Genomic DNA, 20,830 nt, shown 5'->3' with positions numbered 1-20,830 from the left:
CCTAAAGTAAACAAGGAAATACAGGAAAACAAAAGTAATTTGCTTGCTGCATCGCAACTTAAGATGGGCATTAAAATTTTAGCTGACTTCTGTGCAAATGTAAACAGCCTCATTGTTTGAAGTGGGAGGGAAGAGATCTGTCTGTTATACAAGCACATGACTTACACAAAAATGTGAACTGGTAAAGAAAAGTACTCCCCCGTATTACCAAGCTTGGAGAAAGTGCAATTTGCTGCTTATTTGAGACAAACTGTATAATTTTAATTCTTTCTCTTCCAATCTAGCAAAACAGCAATTGTCTCTTCAGTCTTTTTACCTCACAGGAATAACTGTTAATAGGAAAGATATGGCTCTTGCGTGCTGTGCATTTCTGAACAAAGGATGGTGTTGGACATGTTTTCAGAACACCCTGGTTTAATGCTCTCCCCACCATGACTCTGATCTTGGGCATTTCAAGGCCTTAACTTCCAATCTGTAGATCAGGGATATGGGCTTCAGACAAATCTACATGACAAAGGAGAATCTGTGAAGCAAGGACCATATACTACTGTCTGTATGCAGCACTTCAGAAAATCAGGTCCTGCTTTGATCGGGCATCTGTAAGTTTCAGATTACTTTGACATAGCTAAACTGCCAGTCATCTATGCCTCACAAGGAAGTCAACCTAAGCAGACAGTGACAATACTTTCAAGTACAGGGTTTGCAAAGAACAGGGGCAGAAAATATTCTCCTTTGCTACAACATTAAGTGGGAAGGACAGACTTAAATGGAAGAGATGTTCCTCAGCCTTACAGAGAGATGTGCTCCTCTGTCCACAAACTGCAGTTAACACTTAACATCTGCAGGTTATTTGTAAAGCGAAGAAGCTTGTATGTATTTTTTCCACTGTCACATCAAGGAGGCTCAAAGAAGTTATGAAAGGGATTTACTGTTTGCCAAGGAACAAAGGTAGAAGGGATGCTGTTTGACAACACCAGGTAAAGGATTATACCCAGTCAAAACAGAAAGTTGTGAATAGAGCAAGTGACCTGCAATCCTTTTCATTTCACTATGATCATTACACGATGTCCCTGTCCAGAACCTGCCAGCCAGGGAAGTAATTGCTTCTTACCAACCTGCATATAGTTTGCAATCTAAACTTCAAAACAAATTACAAGTGCCGTTTTGCCAAAATTACCAGGTTTTTAAGGAAGTGGCAAATCATTTGCCACATTTTATTAGCCAATTGTAAGTATTTTTTAAAAAAGAAAAATTGTTTAACTATATTTCTTTCAGTAGCGATCTACTTCCATACATGTGCAAAACCCCTTGTTTTTAAATAAGTTGATTCTGTTTTTAAAAATATTAAAATCAACCTACTCAGGAAATATGGCTGATCCCAAATGAGAGAGTTCTTCATCTTCAATTGTGAAGCCATTACAGTTAACCTAAACAGAAAGAGACTAGATCAGCTTCTGGCCAGCTAAGTATTCCACACTTACATGTCACATTCTCATACTTCAAAGTCAATTGCAGTAATTTACTTACGATTTTCTTTCCACCTCACCAGTACTCACCAGGGAGCTATATCACATCTCAAAAAGTGAGGACAAAGCCCATACCCAAATGAATGTGCAAGACACTAAAAAACTGACAGTCCAACACTTGCACCTGCTCAGGACACAACATCTAGTGGACTGCTCCTTGGGAGGCCCGCCAAGAGAATCAGGGCTTGAAAAGAGCACTCAGAAGTGTCAGACAAAGCAAGACCACTGCAAACATGAAACAAAGCCTGACATCGACAGGGCAAAGAGACTTCATTCGGCCACGACAAGCAAAGGGCTGAAACAGAACTACACACGGAAGGAGCAATGTGGGGATGAACAGCAGCAAACTCAGCCGGGCTGGGGCAGCACAGAGCTTTGATGGAGCATATGTTACGGAGACCGGCCACAATGGCATCTGCCATCAAAGACTGCACATACCAGCTACAGCTAAAGCACGTATAAAGAACAACAAAGGCAGCGAAAACGACTTGAACCTAATAAAGACATAGAATAGGAGGTGACAGAAAAAGGACACAGTATGAGAGGAAGTGTATTCGTAATTTAAACAGACACAGGATCAGAAGAACTTGTTCACAAATCTTTCTTATAGAATAGATTCAAGCAGGTTTTAAAACCTCCATCTCATTCTCACTAAACTCAAGGGAATCTTACAAGAGTTTCAGCTTTGTTTCATGTGGTTTGTGTGACTTTAAGTGACCAAAATGCACCTCAATCAAGTACTTTATTCCACTTTCACTGCAAGTCACATATGTGCCAACAAACAGAATCCTCTCCGCATTCAACAACATCTCCCTACAATCGTCAAAATGTTCGTGGAAGCACCAGTAAAGCACTAAAACAACCATGATCATGTGGCCAAGTCCGGCTGAAGCTATGATGGGCACAGGAACAGTCAATCGAGTCCAAGGTAAGTATCTGTTCTGGAAGGGTAAGAGTTGATGACAACTGATGACAATGCTAGCAACAATGATATGTCCCACAAGCTGGCATGCAGCTTGGATTGGATTTCAGAAATACACAAATACTTCCCAAAGCCACTCCGCAGGTATGAACTGTTCAGGATGGGTTTATGATTAAGGAAAGCGTCCTGCTTCTTGGATTCACTCACTAGTATTCTTTGCTTGATCTTTATCCTGCTATTTTTAGCAACATAGCATCCAAAGGCTCCCTGTCTCTCAAGATGAGCACGCTACTGCACTAGCCAATATATGAACATACCTGGACCTGAACCAAAACCAAAATGTAATTGCTGAATACAAAAACAATAGAAGGCAAAGATTATATCAACAGCAAGTAAGAACATAAGGCTACAAAGGCTGACATGAAGAACAGCTTGATGGTTCTGAATCACAGGGAAATATTTAAAAATATGTAGTGAGTTATCATCAACTCCCGTCCACTAAGGCAGAGAACAGCCCACTTCTTGAATGCATCATACCAGAAATGACACAAGAGGAAGAATTAGAAGGGATGAGATACCACTGGTTTCACCAGATGAATGCACAACTAAAAAAGGCAATGTAGAGGGAGTAAAGAGACAACAGTAAAAAATAATAGTAATTAAAAAAAAAAATAGAGCTTGAGGTTGTTTCCCAACGGTGGAAAAGAGAATGTGCAAAGGGAGGCACAAAATTATGCAGGGTCTTCAAGGAAAGGGTGAGTCTCTGGAACCTGAGACAAGAGAGAAACTGAAGAGATGACAAGGTGAGACTGAGGAGGAAGTGTGCCAGTCTTGACAGCAATGATCCACAGGGACAAGAGAGACTAGAATGATACCAACAGCTGGGGAAGACAGCAGTGAAAAGCAAGGATGGTTAGGACAAAAATCTTTGCTCAACTCAAAAGGACCAATTAATTACACCTTAGCTGTGTTGCGTAAGAGACATCAGACAAGGCCCACAAAAAGCAGGTATCCAAGTCCCAAATGGCTGTCCTGAGCCACAGGGAGAAAGACTGCCAAATGGAAGAGCAAAGTAGACAACACGAGGCCAGAGAAAGTGCTGAAGCAAAGCAAAGGAGTAGCAGCAGACCCATACTATTGGTTTTAGGTCAAGTTAGCTAATAGTTAGGAAACATGTTTGTAGATATCAAGTACAGCCATGCCTCCCCTTCTTCTAGAAAGATTTATGCTGGAGCTAAAACTTCAAAAGGTTGTATCCTGTTAAACATTTCTAATGAACATCCAGATGACCTTTGGAGATTCTAGTTCAAAAAATTGCAACATCCACGGTGGCAGATGGATGTCTGATGATCAGGATGAGCTTAAGATGACACCTAAGGGTGACCTTAGACATCTACAGAGAAGACCAGATGGAATGTCAGATCTGGAAGTCAGCGGTTTGCAGAAGTCAGTTAAAGCATCACGATCTGGTGGAGCTGGTCCAGGAGAGGACACAAAGCAAAAGCCACTATAGCCAAAATAACGTAATCTTTGGGGATTCTGGCAATATTCTAACAAAAATATTCAGAAACACCACAACAAACTGGATGTACTGATGTCTTTAAAGTACCCCTCTGACAAAAACAAATTGTGAAGTCTTCATAAAAGAAAAAACTTTTCTTTTAAGGGAAATGTATTACTAGAAACAAGTGGATGATGAGCAGAGGCTAAAGAGGCTAAAGAATCACTCCCCTACAGAATAACAGTACCTCTGTATTAAGGAAATAGTAACTGTGCCTCCTTGTTGGTAGATGCCCAGCTCTACCAACCAGAGTATTGCCATCTCAACTTTCATCACAGCAGTCAACATTTGCCCCCATCTCAAAAAAATCTGAACTTTTTACTCAGGCATTTAAGTTTAAAATTAGGTTATTTTGAAGTAGAGGAGGAAAAAGAAGAAAATGGATCTTTCAGTATTCCACTGGTGTTATTCCATTCACTACAATAAGTTCAATTTAGATGCGTATGAAAAGCAGGTGAGAAAAAAGAGGTGACACATTTCAGAAGTTATCTAACAAGACATCCTGCCTTTCCTTCATCTCTCCAGATGACCAAACTACCTGACTGCATTTAAAAGCCACACACCAGATAAAAGTTTCAGACTGCTCTTTCTACTTCTCTGAATTTTACTCCCTGTGAAGGTCAAACACAGTGATGACCTGACCAGCAAGGATTTCCACAAGTTTGAAGCCTGAATGAAGGATTTTGCCTCTGCAGGGTCTCAGACCAGCAGCCTTCCATGTAAGTCCAACAATAGCTGCACTATGCTTGGCCCACAAGAAGCCTGACTTTGACAGGTTCTAATACAGGCTGTTTCCCCTTTTCTTCAACATTCAAGAAGCACCTCATAGAAAGTCTCTCCCCTCACTATTGAAATGGGGCACGTCCAGCCACTTCTGCTCAAGGAAGTGGTTCTTCTCCATCAAGCACACTCAGCTGTCCCTGAGATAAGCAAAGAGCTACCATTTCCATTGCCATTAATAGTTTTCCCCTTTCACAAAGGCTAACCTCCTACAGCACCATTCACCTAAGCAGGCTGTGTTCTAGCCAACTTACTTGTGCAAAGACAACTAGAAGGGCAGCATTGTCAGGGTACTCCAAGTGCTTTGAGTAAAAGTGATGAAGAGCAGCAATGTCGTTCTCAATCAGCTCTCTCTTTTCATTGTCTAGTTTGTCAAGGTCTGTGGACAAAGAATACATTTGATTTCAGTAACAGGAACGCTACCCTGTGAACTGCAGCTAGACTTAGGTTAGAACAGGCCCAAACTTAAACAGAAACCCCTCAAGGAACTTGGCAGTACTGCAAGAAGTGTCTGCTCTGTAAATGTAACGCGGCTTCTGCCAAAGCCACACATGTGCTACAAGAACATGCAGGATTAAAAAAGCATTTTCTAACACCTTTACTTTAGCAGGTAACTGGAAAGAAATTTCCCTTTATTGGGAGGTTTACAGTCTTTAAAGTGTGTTTGTTAACCCTAGCAAACAGACCAGCAGGCTCTGGCCCTCTAGAAGCCTATCAACTGTGGGTAACTACCCCCAGCTTTCTAACACGACCTTGTGAGCTACCTCGTCCCATCTATTGTGGTATGAAGTCACACTCAACACCACGCTTCTTAAAATATGCTTTACATAGTGTAACTTCCCATACGGACCTAATCCTTATTAGTACCAACCAGCCCAAACTCCAGTGAAGGAAGGCTGCTTATCCCTGCTTTTAAAAGACATGGTCTTTCCCAGCACAGAAGCCCTAACTATTTGTGGCCACGTATCACAGGGACCTAACAAAGGTTGACAGCAACACTGGGGCTAGTCACCAGGGGTTCCCTTTGTAGCAAGAGGAGGATAACATGAAGGTGCCCAGGAGTGCAATCCATCTGACCTACTGCAGGCACCTGCTTCAGGAAGTAACAAACAGTCCCTGAGAATGCCCCTGTCTCCGTGGGCTGGAAGGTGACTATCAACAGAGGTGTGTTTAACCTGCAGATACCTGAGAATAACAGGAGACAGCAGGAACATCAATGGAAATGTCCTGGCACACCTGCCAAGCGTATTCCCTTATGGGTTTGTTCAGAGATTTACCCTTGGGCCCATGACATGCTCTAGCTAAAGCTGTGGTCACTGAACCTTTTCCTGCCTGGTCCATGGGAGCAAGCCAGATGATTAATCATATACTCCAGGTCCCCTCTCCCTCCTCAAGAGCACAGCGTTGGAAAGTTTTTTCCTAATCCTCTCTCTTACAGCAGCACTGTCACCAGCTCACTCCTGCTCCAAGAGAGCCAGCAACTCATCAGTTTCCCCCTCTCCCAACTCAAAATAATAGTGGAGAGAAAAACATGCAAGAAGAGAAAAGGCTGCACAACAGTGGAAGAAGGGGGAAATGATTTGTAAGAGCAGATGCAAATGACAGGAAAATCACAAAAAATGCTGAGAAAAATGGAATCGGACAATTTGATGAGAACTAGGACAAATCAGAAATAAGAAATTCTGAGCTTCCAACTGACAGCCAGGTGCCTTTTCCTCTCCCGTGCAAGGTCCTGCAAAGCATAAGGCAACGGCTGAACATGGCAAAGGTGTGCTGCAGGATGAGGAGAGTCAATAAGGCAGAAGGAACAGGAGTTCTTACTAAAAAAAACAGAAACAAAACAAGGGCTCCTAGAGGACAAGGGGGACACTGCAACAGAAAAAAAAACATTTCAGCCTTTTAGCTCCCAAATTAATAAATTATTGAAAACAAGCTGCAATGCAGAAGTATAAACAGAAATTACTTCAGCACTTACCCATCCTCAACCTCAATCCTACTAACCTACCTGTAAAAATTATCCTTGCCTTAGGCAAAGTCAAATGTTGGCATTTTCCCCTCTTATTTCCCCAGTTGCCCCAACAGCTGTGACAGGAGCTTTTGTTCAGGAAGCAAGACTGTAATCTCACTGTGCCTGGTTACCCTGCTACCTCAAGTCCTAGCAATGACTGCATTTATTCAGCATTTTATAAAGGGGGTTGGAAGCCATCAGACTGAGCAATGTGAATATACAAACTTATTGTCTTGTTGTATAATACCTCCAGCACCAAGAAAGAGAAATGACAGACAACTGAAAACTAAGCCAGCATGGTTACTAGTCCCCTAGTTGCTCAATTTCTAACTCTGCCTCACCAGACAAACAGTAGCTTGCCAGTTAAAAGCAACATATTGCCTCATCTCCTTCCTTGGATTATTTTGGAGCATTTAGGACATGGAATTTCAACACAATCATATATAACATGTCAGATTTGACTGGCAGTGACAGATACTGAAGCACAGTCCAGAGGGTTCTGCAATTAGCCCCTTAGTCACTGTCACCATCAAGCAACTGTGCTGCCTCTGATTTTATGCCTCCTGGTAACAAATACCAGCTACTTTAATTTTACAACATTACAATTCTCAAAAGACATTACAGTACCAGAAAAGCCATGAGATGGATGTATGCTACATAATGAATTCTGTCTAGGTTTTCACCCTTCTTTCACAGACCCCACAAGCGACAGAGAAAAAAAACAGAAAGAAAGTAAGAGCACTGCATTTTCAAAAAAATGAGGAACCACAGTTCTCTTTGTTTACTCCCTTTCTCCAACAGGAGTAGGATGTTCTGAAAGGTTTTGATGAGGGGGGCTAGGGGGAAGAAAATCATGAATATAGATAACTGCCTCTGTTTACCTGCAAGCCTTTTTTACTTACGTGATTCAAATTCTTTTACAGCAAGCAGCTTCTCTGACTGTGTTCTTTCAGGGTGAATTTTCTAGCAATAAAGGGAAAAAATAAACAAGAAAATATTTTAATGGTTTACATTGGCAGTTTTCTCTACTCATTCATAAGCTGAGGACTCTTACCTGTAAGACAAACCCAAGTCCACGCTGTATGAGATTTACAGAAGTTGATGAACAGCAATGAGTTAAATTGATGGCCCTTTAGTAAAGCTACAGAAATACTCTCTCCAAACCAAATTAGGCAGCCAAAAACTAACTCCTATCAAATTTATATACATAAACTGAACAGTATTTTAAATATGTCATTTGCTTTGTTCTAGACACCCAGAAAGCTGCTAACAATAGCAAGCAGGCAGGAGACAGGCTTCGCTTTGAGGAAAGTGAATAAACTGACTGTTGACAGAGTTCAAAAGCAATGCTCCATTGTTGGCCTCAGGCCACTTCTTTGTAATCTTGGCCATTAAATATGGCTTTGCAGGTGGCCCAGCAGCTGAGGTTCAGGGACTATGGCTTGCATATTTAGCTTTTATATGACATGTAGGGTTCTCCCCCCTCCCTGTAAGCAATAAAAGCACAAATTTATTCCAATGACTTTTTGTCATTAAACATTTGATTTTGTTTGTGCATCACCACTAAACCATGCCTTAATTAAGCCACACACACACATTCACACACACACACATTTACACACACAGCAAGTACGCAGCTACCTTCCCAGCAGGCCACCAAAATCCTCACTACATACAGTATCCAGGTTGCCCTTGTCACATAAGCAGACCTCAATCACACAAATATGCTTCAAAGAGGATTTGTTTTTGCAGAGAGTTTAGATCTCTACAAAGATACACAGCATAATAACCTTGAAACTCACGAATCCCGTCCCCTCCCTGTCAGTAGTTGTGTTATCCTCAATACCCATATAGTTAGGGAACACTGAAACGGAGGTTGACATCGCAATCGTATTTCCTTACAAATAATATTATTTTTCTCCAAAGACCAAGGGCCTGAGATTTCTCTCTCAATCTCGGTTTTTCACCAGTTACCTCCAGTAATCATAAACATTTATACCTGAATACCTCAGAATTGTTTTTGACTCACAAATGTACTGGCAGTTATCTTCTACACAGTGCTACACAGACATAGCTGAAAAATAGTACAACAGGCAACTGCTTCATAAAGACATCAACGCCTGCAGACAGATAACACAAGAAGCATTCCTCAGAACTTAACCACACATACCAAGTCTCATTCTTCTTCCTCATCACCAACATGGCCTTGGTGCTAGCCCACACACATAGTCAAGAGCTCCAGCCTACCAGAATGGAGGCTGAAATACCTTGCACATTGTGAAACTATCAGTAAATTTTCCAGACTCTGTTCAACAGTACCTTGGCCATAAGTTATAGCTACACAGCTTAACACCTCAACAGCCTTTTGTCATCTTTCCCCAAAAGTCTCCAGCTGCACTATGGTGGCCCTGACACTGCTGCAGTGGTCTGATGGTCAGCTCATTCAGCTGCTCATGCTCTGTATTACACTCATCTGTACACAGGAAGCCAGTATATATGTGCTTTGCAGGGACAGTTACTGTCGGTCAATTTTCATTTTCCTGCCTTCCTTGGCACCCAGAGTAGGAACATACCTCCCAAGTCTAGCCTCCTGCTCACCTGTTTGGCAAGGATCCTCGCCGTCAGCCTCACGGTCTCAGAGGGATTCCAGTTCTGCCCAAAAGCGCACATGGCAGAACACTCTAGCTTGTGCATTGGCCAGTCTTCCTTCTGAAAATGCAGAAAAATATTAAAAAAAAAATCAGCCATGAAGATAAAGTGACAAAAAAGAGGATGCAGCAAGTCCTGCCAGATCCTAGAGGTCAAGTGAAATGTGTTTCCTTTAAAAAAAATAAGATGACGCTCACCAAATCTGAACAAAAGCTTGAGTCACATTTAAGGGGTACAGCTATCCTGCTTTTTTCAAATAAACTCACAAGGGATGAGTTAAGGTCAGAACATCTTCATTTATTCAACGGAAAAAAAGAATTAAATGACAAAGAAGCAAACAGACAACATGATTTATAAATCACCAGTTCTTATTGTTCAGATCAAGCACATGAGGACAGAGTAGGTCTGAGCTTGATGGCTTTATTGGGTTCATTTCCATTTAATACCTTGGCCCCGCATTATGAAACGACCCTGGTGTAATCAGGAGTAATGCTTCTGAAGTCAATGGATTCACAATCACTGCAAGAATCCGTGTATGTAAGGTCAAAACAAGACCTACTGAATAGAATTATCAGATTTTTTCCTTAAATGTTGTAGAGTAAGAACACGGCTAGGTGATGAAAACACACTAAAAAAGGCATTTTAGTTAAGAATTTATAGTATGTTCCTAGCTCAACATACAATAACACTTGGAATGACAGCACAAGCCACTGGCTTTTGGCACTCAACAAATTTCCTCCAAAGCAAAAAATCTTTCAAAGATGAGCACAGAATCGCAGATTAACAGTCTGCAATGACAAGGGCTGTCCTCAGACTGCATCAAATTTCATTTTATTTATTTATTCAAACATGGAAATATTCTTATTTCTATATTCGAGCAATGCACAGTTATTTATATCTTAACCCAGATGCACATTTATAGCACTGTTAGAACAGACCTATAGTGTTCTGCCTGTATAGGGAGCATCAAGTTTTGTTCTCAGACCAAATTTAAACTAGTAGAAAACAGCAGCAGAGGAAAGAAATCACAATAAATCCCACAAATTTTTAATTGATTCAAGGCGAAAACTTGAAAAACTTCTCACAGCCTCCAGGAAGTTCTTAATTCCCCTTACTGTGATTCACCCGGTATCACAGACAGTGTGTTAGGCCACTTGATAAAAAACAACAAAATCAAAATAAATAAAAAAAAAAATCACATAGCCCATCAGAGCGATTGAGTGGCAGGAACAGAAGAAAACCAGTTTCCCTCAGTTGCCTAACCACTGATGGCAAGGGCCATTTGAGACAACCTAGGCTACCTAAAAACATCTATGTACAACCAGTAGATATGATACAGATCTACTGGGCGATGCATTCCTTGCGGGAGCTACAGCTGGAGGCCACATAGGACAACCCAAGGCAATTCAAACAGCCAGGTGAATCAGGACCCTTAGCGTCTCCTGTCTTGGCTGGTCCACTTATTTGCAGGTTTTGCAGATCAAAACAAAAGCTGAGATCACTAATTTCAGAGTTAGTACACCACAAATTCTTCCTCTGAAATGTCATTTTAATTTGCCTGGGCATGGACAGCTTTAGGAGTTTATTTTATTAGGAAAAGAAATGTGAACACCCACTCCAGTCTCAGGTAGGATTCGAAGCAGCGCAACGCTGCAAGAGTATGCAACCCCTCGCAACGTCAACTTCGTTGTCCTTGATATCTCACTACAGTGCTTCCAAAAAATCATACATACAGGGTGCTTGAAATAAGCTCCAGTGTAAATGTTCTAAGAGGACGTGGCAATACAGACCAGAAGAATTGAAAAAGTACATTACACTGTAATCATGCCACATGAAATTACACTCTGAACTCTTCTATGGCTGTCACTACAAAATGTATCCCTTGTGAGACCTGTTTCCTACGTACACCCCAAGACCTTTCTCTGGAAAATTCCTGATAGCCTTTGCTTAGGAATCTACAAGCTGAAGGCTAAGAAGAGAGATAGAGAGAGACCTCTTCTTGCACACCCACGACACCCACCAACTTCAGCATCATTGCTGGGTGCACAAGAAGTGAAGGCACAGAACCTGAAGTTTTGTAGGACCCACATCATACATACTGATTAAATAAACAGGAGAGAATACCCGATAAAACAAAAAATCAAAATGCAAAATCACGTGCCTGTCTCAAAGCAGTGTTTTTAAAAATCCATTTATTCCCTTTATTCTTTACACATTGTTAATTAAAATCTTTCCCCAGGCAGAATCATACTGAGTTATATGAACTGCTAGGGAGGTTAAAGGGACAAGATACGGCTGAATTGTGTGAAATGAGATAAAAGCCTGAAACACCACAAGAAGAGAGAGTACTGATGACTGAGTAATACCTGGGATGGAAACACTGTGACAGCAGCTTTCCCTGCAATCACAGCAGGACCGTATTTTGCATTCTTTTCCACATTTTCCTCTAAGTATTTTGAATTATAACAGGTAGCATTCTTCTGCTTGAATCCCTAATGCTACATTAATGATATTTTCTTCCTATTTTCATTACATCCACAGTATTTTCCTCTTCTTTAGGAGTGAGTGACAACATTTTTGGAAGGGAAGTTCTTTAAAGCTTATGCTTTTCACATCAAAGCATGGAAACAGTCTTCTCCACCAATTTCTCCAAAACAATTCCACCATCCAGGACTACTGGATTAATTCCCAGAACACTGTCATATAGCTCAGCATAAAAAAGCCCAACAAACTACCACCAAAAAATAAAATGTAATACTCAAAAAAAGTAAGACTCAAGTCCAAACAAATGCCCTTGCACCTCCTTCCTCACATGGACTTTTTCAATAAGATGTAAAATTTCTCTTGTATTTCACTTGATAAAAAACCACACACACAAATACCAGACAGAAATGCTGGGCAAACCAGTGTAGGGGTTAAGTCCATTTCTTCAAAAGCTTAAGGCCCAATTATGCTCAAATGGCATCCAATTCTGTAATCAAATTTCAGTGAGGCAACTTTTGATGTCTAGTATTATTTGGAAAAGTTCTCTCACACAGTCCTTCACCAAGCAGCAAAGGTAAGAGTCTCACACATCTTCACAGCCATCCTTCCCAACCATCATTTACCAAATGCTGGGCCACAGACAGTATTTGACTTCCATGGGTTAATGTTCAAAAGGTTCACAGGAGGCATTTATCAAAAAAAATTACATGGAGAAAGTTTTTGGATAGGGGGACAGACACTTCCCCATGGGAATCTTAAGCAGGATCTTGCAGTGTCAGATTCCTCTTGTGCAGGATCATTACAGCAAGAATTTCATATCTTTTCTGCAGCTCACCAAAGAGGAGTGAGCAATTTCTACAAGATCCCATTTCAAACACATCTGCTTGATGCTAATTGCAGGACAATAACTCCATTTTGAGGCCTAATAAAAGTATGTTTCCCTCACTCCAGAAATACAAACTACAGCACTCTTCAACATGACAAGTTAAGACAAACCCATAAATATTTTGTTCAAAATATATTTCAGATATGGAAAGTCATGACAAAAACATCTCTTTCTGCACTTTGGCTAGCTGATCTCCACTCTGTCTGGGATAAATAATAGCTACATGTAATAACAGAAAGAGGAGCTCCAGTAGCTGGTTCAAGTTCACCAGTTCCACGATTGCAACCACATAACCCTCTTAAAACATTTATCTTCAGAGCGTTTCAACAGCTAATTTCTGAGGAGAAAAAATGAGCACAGGTCTCCTGCTGTTTGACTAAAATTATTATAATTTAAGAAGTCGAGACCCGAACAGCTGCAGATGGGGTCTGAAAGCCACTGCTGTAACAACAGGCCTGTGCTTCGAGGAGTGCAGAATGGTATGAATCAGCTGGAAATCACAAATCCTTTTAAAAGGAGAACTGGATTAGGGGCTGGGAAAAGAAAGACACAGCAAACCCAGGGTAGATCCTACCAACCCACAAAACATTCAAGGACAGACAGTGAAGACAACTTCCACTCTCAGGTGCCCCACATTCAAGACTGAACCTATGACTATGCAAACATACAGCTTAATAAAGGTCAAACTTAAGGTTACTTATCTTAAAAAAAAAAAAAACAACAGACCAAAACAGGCAAAGGACACGTTAGCACTAAGGGAACTGTGCCAGGGCCAGCATGCACACGTATGGGTGCGTATAAGGAGCGCCCTAAACAAATCAGCCACTATATCACTGCAAGCCTTTGTCTTCGCCTGGGCTCAGTCCATCACACTACAGTGTGACACCACCTTTCCCAGCAACCAGGGCAAAGGAATTCTACTGCAAAGAAGGACTTGGTCAGTGCATCAAACACCTGGCCATATGGCAGGAGACGCACTCTTTTACCACTTGAGGAACTTCAGCAAGTCGATGTATTTTTGTGCATCTATAGCCCATTTGCAAAACCAGAAATGCCCCAAAGGCTGCTGTGAGGCTTCATTCATAAAATGTTTGGAAAGTATTTTAAGATCCTCAAAACAAGGATACCATATGGATCAACAGAGCAGGAAATACATGCAGTATCACTAACTTTACTTTCAACAACCACGTTGTTTTGAAAGAGGAAAAAAAAAACCCTAATTCAACTGAAACAGAGAGAGGAAGGTACCTGCAGTCATAAAATCTGTAATTCTGAGAAATATATCAAAAAAAATTGCTTCCTACTGCACACTTTGGCACCTTTCTCTTGTCTCCTGATCCATCTCTCCACACCACTAGAAAGAACTGTGGTATAGCAGATCTTTAAGTAAGGAAAGAGTAAGCTCAAAAACTTTGGGTTTCTACCCCCACACAGTATTCTTCATGTGATAAACAGCTGCCAAACTGAATTATATTGAGTAAGAAGGTACTAAGCAACACATGAAATCATACCATGATTGTTGGGTACATGTAATTCTTAGCTGAACTGACCAAAGAAAATATGGATTTACAGAGAAAATTTAACTGAAAAAAACAAAAATCAAATGGACAATGCCATCACAGTTCTCAAGTACAGCCCTCCCCTTTAATCAGTGTTGCATGAAGTAGTCCCATCCATGGAGGCAAAAGGGACACATTTACTGCACACTCCGGTGTTACAAGTTGAGTATCAAGGCACAGATGTCCTTTTTGGCTTTGACAAAGAATTGCTGAACTGCTGAAAAGTGCCTTTGAACAAGACAGGGATGAAGATGCAGTGCAGATTGTCTGTGCAGCACGTACAGTCAGTGGAGACCGGTTTCTAGAGAATATTATGCTTGAAGGTAACTTTGAAAGAATGTCAAAGAATTCAATCTCAGCAACATTCCTTGGTTTCATCAGACTGACTCAGAAGGGCCTAAAACATGGAAGATGGTTACATCAACTAGGAAGTCAAAAGCCATATGCATATCACCAGTAAGTGTGAAGTGCTGGTACCTGTGCTTGTCATACCACTGTCTAGGCATCACATCTAAAAAAGGTCTTTATATCTAAAGCATCCTATTACACACCAACAGGTAGAAAATATTTTAACTCAATTAACTTATCAGAAAGACAGAGTTTTGCTGAGCATCGTCTCCTGCAGTGTTAAGGACACTCAGTTTGAGCAGTTCAGTTTCTTATTCTTGAAATATGCTCTGCTACAGAGAGTACTCTGATCATCCAAAAACAACAAAAAAAATCAAATTAAGAAATCATGTACAAGACTTCACCCAAGAAAGAAAAAAACTCCTTGTTCTTAAATAGAAAAGTATAAACTTTGTCAAGGCTAGAAGTCAGGACACTAAGGGAGGAACTGAAGAAGGAACCTGAAGGTAAAAACAAAGGACCATGGATCAGCAGAAATAAGTTCTGCTACTTCCACCACGATAACCTACTTGCTATTTTTCCCGGCACAAATCACTGAGCTTTCCCCTACTTCAGTAAATCTTGCTTACCTGCTTCATAAACCACTGTGAATTTTATATAGTAAGAGAAGAAACTCATAATCTCAGATAAAAAGTGCTAAACAGCCAGTAAATTGCTTTGTTCAATTATTTCCTTCCCTTATCTAGTTAAAAGCTTCCTAAGAAACAATGTCATATGGAAACATGTCTTAACAAATAAGCATTCTCATGAACAAATCATGGGGTTTCCCTACACTGTCTTTAAAACTTACCCAGATTTCTCTCAAGAGCCTTATGGAAGCTCATACAGTAAGTGTTCTCTTTCCTCCCAGCAACTGTTGGCTGTCAGTCTTTCAATATTCTGTGAACTATTACAAATTCTGTAAAAAAATTATTTCTTTTAAGCATTTTGAGTCCTCTGGGTGCTTCAAAACCAAAAAGACCATTTGATTCACCAACAATTCACTAAGACACTGTAACAAAGCAGGAATCTGGGGAGGCAACAGAAGGAGAACTAAGGGAGGCCAGGCTCGCTTTGCAACTTGCGCAATGGGAGAGGAAGTTACGTCCTTGAAATAAAAGCAGTAGTCATCTCTGAAGTGCTTGGGAACTGAACGGCACAAACCGCAACATCTACATCCAGATAAGGACAATGGAGAACGCTTTGCATGCAACCCACACACTCAACTGCATGCTACCACATAAGAGAAGGTTTGGATTATTTATAGCTAATACATAGTTGCATGCCAGACATTTGGTGACTCGAATCTTTCATAAGCACTGTTCCATACTCTGTGCCCGGCAGATCTTACATAGTTTGCATTATTTAGCTGGCAATCCAGTTGAGTTTTTCACAGGTGAACTGGGTAATTCTTCCATATCAAGTTGACAGTCCACAAAGGCTAGATACCACTTCTGGCAAAAATCACTTTTTTGAAAGGTGCTTTTTCTAGTTTGAAGTAAAAATGGAATTAAAATTGCATGCAAGTATTTTGGATGTCTTCATAATGCTCTGCTTTACTGTACGCTTATATTCTATTTTCAGGGGCTTTCAAAAACCAAAGTATACAAAAAGAATAAAAGCTGCCAAAATGAGTCAGTTAGGGAGAAGGCATGACAGGTTTCAAACGGTTATGACTATTGTCAGCTATGGCCACCCAAAATATTTGCAAAGATTCTAAAAATAACCCAATAAAAGCTCCTTAAAATAGCTATTTAGTGATTTGATTTTTCCATTAGACACAGACTCTTACCAGTTTAGTGAGGTAACGTTAAATTATCTGGTTTGTGCTTAAAGAAAGAAGTAATACAGACATAATTAGTGGGCTGACAGGCAGCTCTAATCAAAGTCTCAGTGGTACCAAGCCCCAGAGCTACTGATCTTGAAAGACTCATGCAGACCATGTCCAAATCCTGTAATTGTCCAATGCACAACTCCATGGTCAGCATCTGTGGGATGCTGAAACTGACCGGACTACTACTAACCATAGCTACAATTAGACTATCTGAGCCACACAAATAAAAAAATGGGAGTTCAATAACCCCCACCCTCCTTCCCCCACATCCTCACAAATTGCATTACCATACCTGACATTCCACATTGCAGTAAAAGGCCTGTTTACATCTTCCACACTTGGACAATCCTTCTTTCCTTAAAAAGAAAACAGAAGTTACTCTATTCTATAAATCTGAATGAAATACAAATGTATCCTGTATCACTTTTTATACAATATTTTGCATTTCACAATGAAAACTGTATTTTCTTCAGAACACAACTACAGCTTGAACCCCCTCTTCCAAAAGCAGATGCTATTTTCATTTAAGAGTTTCAGAAGCAAGCTTCTCCTAACAACTATGACTATGCAAAAGCACTCTGCTGTCCTGATAAACTGCTGGGTTTGGAAATGTTACTTCTTTGCTGTTTGACAGACAGCATCAGTTTTTGCCACTTTGTGATGCATACTGGTAGCTAACTTTTCCTTGTTTTCCAAACTTCCCAATTGCTCTGTATACTTGCTCACCGTTATTAAGCCCTTGCTTCTACTCTGCCAGTCCCATTGCTTCTCAAGCTGGTTACAGAAAGCATGACCATTGTTTCACGAGTAACCGCCTCCTAACACCAAGAAAACATGGTGAATTATTAAATACAGTATTTGATCTCCTGTCACCACATAGCCTCTTCCTGTGTTGCTAACGTCTGCGCTGGTATCTGTGTATTCTAAGGTGACCTAAGGCTGGTGGTTTGCTTTTTTTATTTTTGTATATATCCCAGCACAGGGAACTGCCAAAAGGAAGGTCCTTTTCTGCTTCAAGGTGCATGCGTTGTAGCATATCCCATCAAAAATAGAGCATGTGTTACCCAACACGTGACATTTTAGCGTGACAGCAACATGGATCTCTCAGCAGTATTGAATACTTTACAATGTCCACACACCCTTCCCAGTATAAGTGGCAAAAAAATTTGTCTTAAACTGAGGTAAATTGGAGTAAAACAAGGGTGAGTGTCCTCACACAATATGACAGTGTACAACATTTCAGAGGTCACTGGCATTCAGAGTCCATAAAGTGTAGCAAGTCTTGACTTCCTCTGATGATTCTTGCAGGGTAGAAGGCGCAACCTGAGTGAGTCAGGCCAACATCATGGCTGTGCCTGCTGACAGCATGTACCCCAACCAAAGCTGTGTATTTAAAGTAACCAATACTATCAGATGCAAATACAAGGTTTCAGTTCCATTCTGTCCATTTTACTACAACAGCTTTATGACCACTTAGCGAAGTTTCTCTTCCCAAAGTAGTGCCGAGCCCACAACCTTCCTCCTAAAGCTTTTTGCGAGTTAAGTAAGCACAGTTCAGAATGTAGTATGTGTTAGTTCAGCGTTAATGCAACTGGGCACAGACACAAAACACACTTCTGAGCTACTGGCAGGTCAAGTTACATCACTGAGATAGCTTTCCACTTAGAGGAACCTCATCACCCTGGTGTGAAATAGGTTTCAGATTACGCAACTGTAACTGCCATGGTACTGCATTCAGTATATTCCTTGTCCACTGTGCTCCTCCAGAGCTCCACGAAGGCAGCCAGCACCGAGAACAAGCAGCATTTAAACAGGATGCTCCTGGAGATAATCTCTAGAAGCTATTCCATGAGATAACTGTTATCCCTACAACATTACTTCCTATCAGTGGGGCATGGAAAGTATTCCTTGGTCCTACAAAGAGAAATCTTCTGGACATGATAAACAAAACCAGCCAGTTTCTTTGGCACAGGGCAATTTGTGGTTAGGCACAAGAGGAAAAAAACTGACCACAAAACTTAGGGGCTAGGAAAAGCCACTGGTGTGAAGAAGGGACGAAAATCACCTTGGTTCTACAGTTCTTCAGATTGATGGGACTCACTTCACTGACTTCACCAGGAAGTATATTAAGTGCTCATATGCAAAGAGAGGGGGGAATAACATGAGCCATGTAAGTAGATAATGTAATAAGGAAAGAAAAAGGAGAAGGTCAAGAGAAAACAGATGAAAATGAAAAGCACAAGTGAGTTAAGATGACAGACAAGAGATTAAAAGACCTACTAGAGTGTAATAATCATGTTCTTCAGCCTGCCTCTCAGTCTACATATGCAGGCAGTGCTTAGGTATTGATAAAAACAGACATAAAACAGTCATTTTCCTTTACTGAGGCAAACACATTTCCTCTGAGTTACAACCAGGTAAGCACTTGAGCTGCTTCAGTAAGCTGCCAGAAGTTAGGAAAGTACTACTCCTTTTAAAAACGTGGTGTGGTGTGACATGTCCACAACTAATTTTCAATAACCCTGAACTGCCTTTTTTTTTTTTTTTTTTCCTGCAGCAGCTGACATCGAGAGGTTCACCACAACCACTGAGTACCTGCAGCTGGTCAAACCTCCCTCCCCTCAGGTGAGGGGGGCAGCTACTGAGCCCCCAGAGAACTGGAGCCCCTGTGGGGCGGCGGGGGCCTGCCCGCAGCGTGGCACTGCGGCCGCAGGAGGGTCACAACCCTGCCTCGCCCCAGCAAGAGCCATGTGCCAGCAGACCAAGGTTTCAACAGAGAAACGGAGATCTACATATAGTTTCTCTGTATTTCATTACAGAGGGAGAGGTTTATTCTATTCATATCTCTTCCATTCACACTATAGAAATGCAAAGCGTGAGTCAGGCAACTGCAGACCCTTTCTCCCTTGTCAAAACTTCGTTAAAAATCGGTGAATATTACATTACTACTAAACTAGACGAACTAAGGCTTCCCGTGCGAGCAAGGTTACACGCCTACGTGGCGGCCACAGCACGTAAAGAGCAAATCCCACCCCCCCACCCCCCGCCCTTTTCTCCTGAACTGTTGAGCAAGGAAAACCAGTTCTGAGGTAAAAGTTTCCCCACGGCGCTACCGCCGGAGAAACGCGAGCGGAGGAGGAGGGAAGTTGTGCGAAGAACGGCCCCGCCGCCCCGGCAACCCCCCGGCGGGGCGCCGCTGCCGGCACCGGCCCCGCGGAGGGCCCGCCCGCCGCTGACTGACACGGCCACGGCCGCGGGCCGCGGGTGGGCCGAGCCGCCACCGCCTCGGGGCGGGCCGCTGCAGGCCGGCCGGCGAGAAGCCACCCTGGGGCCGGCCCCGCCGCAGCCCACCCAGCCGCCGCCCCCCGGGCCCGCCCCGGGCCTCCCCCGGCCCTACCTGGCGAAGCAGCCGTCGCAGTGGCCGCCGCGCTCGCTGACGGTCAGCACGGCGGTGTAGGCCGGGCAGCTGAAGAGCAGCTCCCCCACGGCGAAGCGCCGCCGCACCCGCAGCCCCCGGCCCTTGCCGGCGCTGACGAACCTCTCCAGGTCGCCCGGCTGCGGCGCCGCCTCCGAGCGCATCCCGCCGCGGGGAAGGGAAGGGGCGCCGGGGCAGGCCGCGCCGCGCTCCCCGCTCAGCCGGCGCACGCCAGCGGGGCCCGCCGGGTCCTAGCGCGCTGCGGGGCGTCGGAGGGCCGCTGCCGGCCGCCTGCCCCTGCTCCTGCCCCTGCCCGCCGTGCGGCGCGGGGAGCGCCTCCTCCGGGCGGCGGGGGAGCTGCCGGCGGTGGGCGGTGAGGGCGGCCGGCGGCTGCGCACCCGGGAGGTCGCCTGCCCGCTGCGGGCGCTGCCTGGGGGAGGCCGCGGCAGCTTCGGCCCGCTGGGTGCCGGGGTCCTGCCCGGCGGGCGCGCAGGGAGAGCCGCGGCCCCTCGGCCCACCCGCCGTGGGTGGCGTCAGGGAGGGGGCTGCCCGCGCGTAACCTCCGCTCACAGGCGCGGTGGAACCCCCCCGGGGGACCCGGCGGCGACCCAGCTCTGGAGAAGCGAGTGCGGGGGGAAGGGGCTCCCACCGGCCTCACGGCCCCTCTGCGGAGTAACGGCGAGGCCTCCCGAGGCAAAGCCCTTCTGCCGCCAGCAGTCCCGCTGTTCCGGCCGCGGGGCGCCTCGGGTGTCCCGGCCTGCTCGGGGACCGGGGCTGCAGCTCCCGATGCCCGGTGCCACGCAGGTTCCCCACGGCCCG

General features: G+C 43.3%; 1 protein-coding gene across 5 annotated transcripts in view; it reads right to left on the bottom strand.

Moving 5' to 3' along the window:
• The window catches only part of SMYD2 (SET and MYND domain containing 2), a 31,379-nt gene extending 11,056 nt beyond the window's left edge, over nucleotides 1–20,323 (bottom strand). For 3 of the 5 annotated variants that reach the window (XR_008734903.1, XM_055725541.1, XM_055725542.1), the window contains exons 1-6: nucleotides 19,994–20,323; nucleotides 16,889–16,952; nucleotides 9,396–9,506; nucleotides 7,700–7,760; nucleotides 5,044–5,168; nucleotides 1,360–1,427 (exon numbers count right to left, since the gene is read on the bottom strand). Coding sequence is in view for 4 of the 5 variants with exons in the window: in XM_055725541.1 (XP_055581516.1) it covers nucleotides 1,360–1,427; nucleotides 5,044–5,168; nucleotides 7,700–7,760; nucleotides 9,396–9,506; nucleotides 16,889–16,952; nucleotides 19,994–20,175 (611 nt within the window). In the remaining variant the exon portion in view is untranslated. Of the gene's footprint in view, nucleotides 1–1,359; nucleotides 1,428–5,043; nucleotides 5,169–7,699; nucleotides 7,761–9,395; nucleotides 9,507–15,573; nucleotides 15,682–16,888; nucleotides 16,953–19,993 lie in introns of all 5 variants that reach the window. The other 2 variants (XM_055725544.1, XM_055725543.1) reach the window with 2 other exon arrangements.
• Between the last annotated feature and the right edge of the window lie 507 nt (nucleotides 20,324–20,830).

Source organism: Falco cherrug, chromosome 13, assembly GCF_023634085.1.
Source record: "Falco cherrug isolate bFalChe1 chromosome 13, bFalChe1.pri, whole genome shotgun sequence".
Classification (NCBI taxonomy): Eukaryota; Metazoa; Chordata; class Aves; order Falconiformes; family Falconidae; genus Falco; species Falco cherrug.
This window is presented reverse-complemented; position numbering and strand designations above follow the sequence as displayed.